Source organism: Scylla paramamosain, chromosome 16 (genome assembly GCF_035594125.1).
Source record: "Scylla paramamosain isolate STU-SP2022 chromosome 16, ASM3559412v1, whole genome shotgun sequence".
Taxonomy (NCBI): Eukaryota; Metazoa; Arthropoda; class Malacostraca; order Decapoda; family Portunidae; genus Scylla; species Scylla paramamosain.
The window spans coordinates 21,153,766-21,162,838 of NC_087166.1; the positions used below are offsets into that span (position 1 = coordinate 21,153,766).

The 9,073-nt window shown below is 39.2% G+C and overlaps 1 protein-coding gene across 1 annotated transcript; it reads right to left on the reverse strand.

Moving 5' to 3' along the window:
• Positions 1–3,559: 3,559 nt before the first annotated feature.
• Positions 3,560–5,349, reverse strand: LOC135108131 (dnaJ homolog subfamily B member 4-like). The gene has a single exon (XM_064018843.1). It carries the CDS (start codon positions 5,196–5,198, stop codon positions 4,137–4,139), a length of 1,062 nt encoding a protein of 353 aa, XP_063874913.1. The 5' UTR covers positions 5,199–5,349; the 3' UTR covers positions 3,560–4,136.
• Between the last annotated feature and the right edge of the window lie 3,724 nt (positions 5,350–9,073).

Here is a 9,073-nt window from a genome sequence, read left to right on the forward strand (position 1 = left end):
CATTACCATACAACTGTGAAATCTGGCCAAGTAACGCAGGGCAGCAGAGTGAGCCAAACACGACGCCAGTCCGGAGTTGTATGTCTGCCTTAACACTGTGCTATGACCGTCTTTTGTTAACATTCAGAGCAGTATAGGACATATAGCGAAAAGAGAGGTTACGAAACTAAATAATTTACTTTAGTACAAAATGTGTCTGAAAAATACTAAGGCTTCACGAAAAAAAAAAAACTGCTATGGCCGTCTTTTGGTAATATTCAAAGTAGTATAGAAGCGTAGTTTGCATGGACATATAGAGAAAAGAAAGAATAAGAGGTTAATTTTGTATTTTCTAAGGTACGAAACTAAATTACATACTTAAGTACGAAAATAAATGTCTGAAAACAAACATAAGGGATTATGGGTGAAAAACTATCTAGCACTGAGTGTTAACACTCAGTGACAGCTACAGTTTCTCCTAAGGTGAATATATAATGGATTTAAGTTTGATAAAGATAGATTTAAAGGGATAGGAATTGGTATTCGAATAGAGTGGTAGTTAAATGGAATATACCCAGTAATCAAATTGTTAGTGCTGAGTCATTAAGCAGCTTCAAAAGATGATTAGATAAATTTATGGATGGGGATGATATATTCTTATATTCCTAATAAATTTTGTGGCCCAAGCTTAAAGTATATTATGGCAGGCACCAGTGACAGCCAAACAGTGACTGACTGAATGGTATAATTTCAAAGCCAGCGATCAGTTATAATACCAGCGGACCAGACAAATATATTCTTTAGCAGATTAAAGAATGCTATTGAATTTTTCGGAGTTTTTGCAATGAAAGCAGTTTTTTTTTTTTTTTTGTACACGTACTTAATCTCAATGGATAAAAAAAATATTAAACAAATAGATAAAAGAAAGAAAGAAGGAAAATAACAAATAAAAAATACAAAGATTACTACTGCATTTATTATGCGTTCTTGCCCCTCTTGATCCGTGACTTGCAAAACTGAAGCTAACATTTTTTTTTTTTTTAACAAGCCTACCAATCAATGTCCTCTCACTGGGCGCCAGCAAATAGCAGATACCAGAAGTAAATAGTCAGTGATCTCATCTTGCAATTTTTTCGCCATGCTAGTAATTCAAGAAGCCTATATTCTTTTCACAGTTCAGACAGATGTGATATATGTTGCTCTAATTGTGAATGAGTTGCTGGGCGTGGTGTCGGCAACTTTATCCTTGCTGCAGGAAGGTGCTGGATTATAAAATATTGCTCCAGGATTAATTTTCAAAGATCATAGATCTGTTGTCGGGTTCTCTATTTTCTTTTCCTACTTTTCTTTTTTCTTTTATTAGCGATGCATAATCATTGTTAAAATTATTACTGTAACCGTGCAAATACCATCGAAAACCTTACTAGCTTCTAGAACCTGTAAAAAGTTGTCAAGATGAGACTTCGAAATGCTTAAGAACTTAACACGGTCCCTAATGCCAGTGTAAATCATCAGGAATGTTCCCTTAATGGAAGAGAGAGTCAGCCCTTCACATAATCAATGAGGGCTTGAAAGGTTAATGGGCAACGTCCCGCATAGATCAATACGGTCACCTTCATTATGATAATCACCGTCATCATCATCATTGCTGTTTCGTGAGTCATACAAACGGGTATTCTCAAACATTTCTGCGTTTTGTCTCAACTACATTTAACAGGTTGTAGAAGTTACCGAGGCTTTCAGGAGTGTTTTCATGACTCCAGTGACAGCTTAAGAAGTGGTTTTCATCTCCAGTGGGAGGAACACGTATAAGAACTGGGTTAAGCAATTCTGTAGCCTTTGAAAATATTTTTTATGAGAGAACAGTGTTTAGCTCCTTAACTGTTATATTATTTACACAAGCACAATAAAATGATGCAACCTTACAGAATATTTTTGAAAGACACCAATGAAGTGAATGATTGTGAAGTCAGAATCTTCTAGTGATTGATAACTTATTTCTGCTCAATAAAATCACGCAAGATGACTAAAATGAAAATGTATCATAGTACGTCATTAGCAGTCAAAGGTTTAACCCTGTTACTGCTAAACTACTTTTTTTTTTTATTACTTCCAATAATTAGACTCGTTTTAGATTATTTTTTGTACTAGTTTCTCATAAGCAGTCCCTCTAGTCTAGGAAAGACAAAAATAGCCTTCTGTTCTTGTATTCTGTGTGTCTATGCAAACATTACGGTGTTCTGCATATTAGCAAAGGAGTCTTAGCAGTAAAAAGGTTAAGAATACATGCGTGCCTATGGGAGACGAGGGTCTTGGTGCATTGGCCAAGGAGACGAGCCCGGTACCTCGGTGGAGACTACAAGACATTCTCCCTTCCCATAGTGAAATATTATACTTGTTAATTAATGAACTTTTCGTAGTCTAGCCCATGAAAAAAAATAAAAATCCTGCCCTTGTATTCTCAACTTTTTTTTCTAACATTACGTCAAGCTCGTTGTGTTCTTTTAATCTTTATTTTTTTTTATTTCCTCTCACCGTCTGTTTAGTGTCAGGGATTGTCCCAATATGTATGTCTTCTCCAGTTATTCTTGTCCATTGTACCTTTCTTCTGTCGCTCCCATTCTTTATTGATTCAAGCCTGTCTCTTCCCCCTTCGTTGTATCCCTTTTGCTGTCCCTCCTTCTAGGCGGTTTTTTTTTTCTGCATCCTATCTTGTTCCATAAAAACAACTCCTACTCTCTTGCTCCAGTGCGTGCGTGGCAGCAATACAAAGATGTGTGCCACTCGTCTGGTGCCACACGCCGTCAGGTCCGTTGAGCCAACACTTTCTGGAACAAAGGGTCACCAGACTACACGTCGCCACTCACTGAGACGTGTCTGTTTTCCCCGTGACACACACGCGCGTGCAATAAACTAATTTATAAATGTGCCAGTGAAGGAAAACGTTTTATTTATGAGAGAGAGAGAGAGAGAGAGAGAGAGAGAGAGAGAGAGAGAGAGAGAGATTGTATACAGACTTAATCCTCACCTCTTCCCCTTTCAATGCTTCATCACATAGCTATAATAATAAATTCCAAATACCAGTACCATCCCGTTATCCCTTGGTGAGTCTGCATGTAGACGTGTAAACAAAATAAACATGACTGGCGGCGACTCCACGCTCACGTCATCGCCGCGTGAATATAGACCATAAGGCGGCCTGTGCGGTTGGCAACACATGCGGCTAGAGGTGCCAGGTGCCATATTAGGTAAGGATGAAAGTTAAGTAGTGGATATCTTTCGCCTGCCTACCCAGTAACCAATGCCTCCCTCTAACAACCCATTGCCGCCTCTCCACACGGTCTCTTCCACACACGAGACAATGTCATAGCTGCGAGTAAGAAACAGTGGCTGTGAAGTGGTCCCTTACGGTCTGTTTGGCCACCAGCTGTCTCCTCCCAGCCTGGCGCTGCTCCAGCCCTGGCCCAGTTTACCTGTACCTTTTTTTTTTTTTTTTTTTTTACCATTCCACTTACAGCTATGGGTATATATGGGGGTGGGAAATAAGGGAAGAAGCTTAGGTAGGGCAGTAATAGAAATGTTCTACAAAATAGATATTTTATTTAACTTACACCAACATGTGATATAAGTGATTCTTTGGCGTCATGTTATATATACAAACATAGTATTCTTGACTAATGTGGGTATATACAAAAATGTGATTAAATGCAAAATGAATGAATGATGGCATGAAACAAGTACAAACTTAATTCGCCCTTGGTGCAAGAGCTCAAATATTACGTACACAAGCCACTTGTTTTAACTATTAAATAAGTTAAGTGCCTACCTCTGTGAAGTTAAAAATAAGAAAAATAAATAAAAAAAAATCCTTTCTCCGTCTCCCTGGCAGCTAACTCCACAGATGACGTCACCACACAAGTATTGCTTCTTGCGAGTAACAAATTCCTTGTTCATTTGCACGTGCACAACACTCACAATACTCAAAACTCTCACGCTTGCACGAACTGCTGCACAAAACTCAAATGAAACGATAAAAAACACAAACAGATGTCCACCCAAGAAGCAGATGCACCCACGCATCAAGACGAGGCCTTACACTACCCACACTCCCTTTCTGGATGAGCACGCCTCGTTGTAACTCCCCCTCACTAAGGCACTTACGGGGGGAGCACTTCTGACAAAATTTCTTTCGCACTTTCAGTCAATGTAGAAGGAAACTGAATGTCGAAGTGAACGATGATGTCACCCTTCCTCTGGGTATCCTTAGGGTAAGGCAAGCCGTAGCCCTGCAGGCGTTTTGTGGTCTGGGGCCGCACCACCTCGTTTGTTAAGTTGAGTGCCACTCTCTGACCATCCAGAGTTGGGACTGACACCCTGGTACCACACAGAGCATCTCGGAGGGCCACCTTGGCTGTGTAGATCAGGTTGGCGCCGTCACGCTTGAAGTGGTGGTGAGGTTTGTCTCTGATCATGAAGACAATGTCGGCGGGGATCTTGCCTGGGGTCTGGTCACCCTCTCGCTCGAAGGTAATCTTGGTGCCTTCCTTCCACCCAGGCTTCACCTCAATCGTCAAGATCTTCTCCTCCCGCCGTGTGGAGCGCCCGTCACTCGCCAACACGTTCCTTGTTATTTTCATTTTCTTGGTGACGCCCTTCGACACCTCCTCTAAGGTGACGTACAGGTCTCTGGTGACGGCCGGGTCCTGGTGGCGCCCCTTGCCGCCCTGTGGCCTGGTGGCATCGTGTGGGTTGAAGCTGAACGCCCTTCGCGTGCCGCCCAGGCGAGGCCCGCTGCCGCCCATCATGGTGATAAATGGATCGTCCTCCACGTCCATGTCTTCGAACACTCCGTGGCCCCCATGTCCGTCCACGCCCATGTTGAAGAAGTGGGCGAAGGGGTCACTAGTGCCAAAAAACTCGTGGAAGGTGGCTCGCGGGTCCCCGGAGAAGGTGTAGGTGAAGTGTGTGCCATCCTCGCCGGGGCCGCCAGGCACCCCGCCCTTCAGGCCCTCCTCGCCATACTGGTCGTAGATGTCCCGCTTCTTTTTATCACTCAGCACCTCGTAAGCCTCTGCCACTGCCTTAAACTTCTCCTCGGCATCTGCTGATTTGTTTTTGTCGGGATGGTATTTGAGGGCCATCTTCCTGTAGGCCTTCTTTATGTCCTCCTCGGAGGCCCCCTTGGACAGCCCCAGGATCTTGTAGTAGTCCTTCCCCATGCTTAGGGTTTAATCAGCGGTGGCTGCCAAGACTTCACACCTGTCAGGCAAGTGTTGGCCTTCACCACAAGACACTACTCGGAAGGAGGTTTCACAGCTACTGCGCCAGCCGCTCCCAGAGGTCGATTAATATGTCTCCGCTCGGCTCGGGAACACACTGTAGAGTGGAGAATGTACGAGAATATTCCTTCACGTTCCAAATATAAAAACTTTTCTCTAAATCTAGGAAACCAAAACATATTTACTAAAATCCTTCAATATCAACTATTATTTAGTTTTCGTATAAGTTAGAAGATTTTTATTTTACTGAAAGAATATTGAAAACACGAAGGCACAGTAATATTTAGAAGACTTAAAATTCGAAGCACGGCAACGAGAAGGATTGTGAAGGGCGTGGGCGGAGCTAAAAGATTGGCGGAACAGGATTGGTGGGCGCGAGGCGGGAACTTTGAGACTTACACTGATACCACACAATTTTATATTTACTGACACCAGGTAATATTATTATTTGTCTTTTGTATTGCACTGGGTGCTTATGGATTAGTCGTCTGAAGGAATCGATGGCAGGTGAGTGTAAGAAAATCTGCTATTCTTTTTTTTTTTTTCTAGAAAAAATCATTAAGGTAACATTAGGATTTCATGACTGCTACTTTCCATAACTTTTTTTTCCGGAACATTCCAGAATTCCAGCGGCGTCACCATAGATAAGGCACTCGTTCCTGTGGATGGTTATGTAAATTACATTACGGTTTACGATTTTAATCAGGTTATAATACTGCAAAGCAATAAATCTGGATGCTCCGGATGTTGGAGAGAGAGAGAGAGAGAGAGAGAGAGAGAGAGAGAGAGAGAGAGAGAGAGAGAGAGAGAGAGAGAGAGAAATTTTTCTCAAGACTGGCATATGATGACATATGATGATTACTTGAATTACAGGAAAAAGAGAACATATATTTACAGCTCTATTTACGTACTATATACAATAAAATATTCAATAACAATGACAACATATTACTACTACTACTACTACTACTACTACTACTATCACTACTTGCGCAACCTGTATGTCCGTGTGTTAAATAATCGACAAACATTTCAGTGTTTTCGTTAATGAATCACTTAACATCAGAATGCTTATCATTTATTTAAGCCTAACAGAACTTTATTTAAAGGGAGAAGCAGCGCTCACGTAGAATTCTTGAATCAGGGGAAAAAATAATAAATAGGTAAGTAAAGAAAGAAAAGAAAGGCTTACAGTCAAAAAGAAAGTAAACAAACACATTCAGTTTCGTCTTCGAATTATTTTTGTATTTTCGTTTGTTTACTTATTTATTTATTTTTTTTTTTTTTGGCATAGTCCTCCGGAGGCTTAAACTTTAAAGGATTTTTCTTATTGACATTTCTGTTGATGTCTTTATGTCACAGCACGTTAATATGTACGAAGCTGTGTGTGTGTGTGTGTGTGTGTGTGTGTGTGTTATCGTATATATATATTAGTCCAGTTTTCCTTTAATTGATGTCAATTTTTCATTCTTATCGCCTTTCTCCGTGTGTGTGTGTGTGTGTGTGTGTGTGTGTGTGTGTCTGTGTGTGTGCAGTATTGTGAATTTTATTTGCGTTTACCTCACCGCTTGTCCATCTTACGTAATTCTGCATATCTTCTTAGTCATGAATGATGTTTGTTTTCGACACTTCTTGATTGTAACTCATTCATCTATCAGCAATAATTTCTCTTCAATAAACATTCTCTCTCTCTCTCTCTCTCTCTCTCTCTCTCTCTCTCTCTCTCTCTCTCTCTCTCTCTCTCTCTCTCTCTCTCTCTCTCTCTCCGCATCTATATATATATATATATATATATATATATATATATATATATATATATATATATATATATATATATATATATATATATATATATATATATATATATATATATATATATATATATATATATATATATATATATATATATATATATATATATATATATATATATATATATATATATATATATATATATATATATATAATTATGTATATATATATATATATATATACGAGTATATATATATATATATATATATATATATATATATATATATATATATATATATATATATATATATATATATATATATATATATATATATATATATATATATATATATATATATGTATACGTTAATTTTATTTTGCATTATTCGATTTTTTACTGGCACACTTACGATTTTTTCACTTCCCTTTAAGTTCAAAACTCTGTTGCTGAATAATTTCTCCAGTGATAGTAATTTTCATGTTATTCCATTTTGCTTTAATTGTATGTCGCTTTGTAGTTGTGCTATTCTTCATCTTGTATACCTATCTAGCTAGCTAGCTTTTTTTTATTTTATCTATTTTTTTTTCATTTATTCCTGTAATTTTAAGAGTGCAATCACAGGACTTCGACATTGTTTGTTTGTTTGTTTGTTTTCTTTTTTCGTCCACATCGTGTGGATTAACGGACTGCAAGGTACATAGATAGACGGACTGATAGACAGCAATCACAGGACATCAATGAACATATTTGCCGTACGACAGACTCAGAACTGCTAAGCCTTCAACCACAACAATTGAAATTCCACCGTCATATTTATCAGCAGTGTTTATTCCATGACGCATTAGTTTTATTAGTGCACTTTTACCACAAACTAATTGCTGTATTATCAGTCCCAGGTTCCTATTTACTCGTTGCTTGTGTATTTCATCCTCCTCCATCCTGCGCTCAGTCAGGATGTCTCTAGCCTGGCTTCTGTGTTCCTCGTGTCCCCAGACATATCGTACACTTTCATCATGGTTCATCGTGATCGCTTGGTCCTTGCAATATCTTTATATTACTGTTTACTAAAGTTATACGTAGTCTCATTGACTAGTACTCAACTATTGTTGTAGTACTCAACATTGGACTATGGTACTTCATTTTCATTGCAGATACATGATACACCTCTCCAACATTGCATTATGGTCTTTATTCGGTACCTTGATCAAAACTGCTTAACACAACGGCACCTGCCCAGCTACCTCACGCCTCCATGCAGACTAACCTGCGTCATTTCATGGCAACCAAACTGCAGTGATGACTTTGCAATACCCACATCCAAGGATTCTCTATACGTTGCTTGCTCACATCTCTCTCTCCCCTTGTCACCTCGTGTTGCTCCTGTCCTGGACGCGTCGCCGTCACGTACTCGTTACGTATGTTAATAAGGTAGTTAGCGGCACTTGTTATATTGCAGCTACCATTTTATTATGAGCCTAATGTTAGATAACCAATATTATATAATCTGATTTTATGGTCAAAACTTTTTTTTAAATATTAGATTACCTAATTATTGCATCAGCGCCAAACTGGTATTTCACTGTTAAAACGGGTAAAATTGGCAAGAAAGAGCGTTATCCAGTCATGTCTACCCTTATTTGCCTGCCACCAGTTATAAAGATAAAGGACACCTGGTATCTGTACACGTAATACTGATACAAGCGCGTAGCAATGTAGGGCATCACCCTTGTGTGTGTACTATCTGCACATTGACGTAACATATCCGAAATATCCTGATACTTCCATCTTCACTAGAGCAGGAGGATGAAAAATTAATATAATCTAGTGAACTCTATTTAGTTCCGCTGAACAGTGAGGACAGTAGTAGTGAAATGGCTCAAGTAGCGAGGAGCGAGATGAAGTATCACTTTCTCCTCCCAAACAGTGCCGAGGCAAGTATCCTTAACAACTATTCACCCGATCCTCTCGTCATTTACTCCACGCAAATACTTTACTGACATGTTTTGTAGAAAACAATAATAAATCCTGTTGCTAGGTATGTTATCAGAGTTCCTTGTGTGTA

What these genes read in the sequence shown, in the direction of transcription:
- LOC135108131 (XM_064018843.1), bottom strand. Translation starts at nt 5,198, where the DNA reads ATGGGGAAGGACTACTACAAGATCCTGGGGCTGTCCAAGGGGGCCTCC.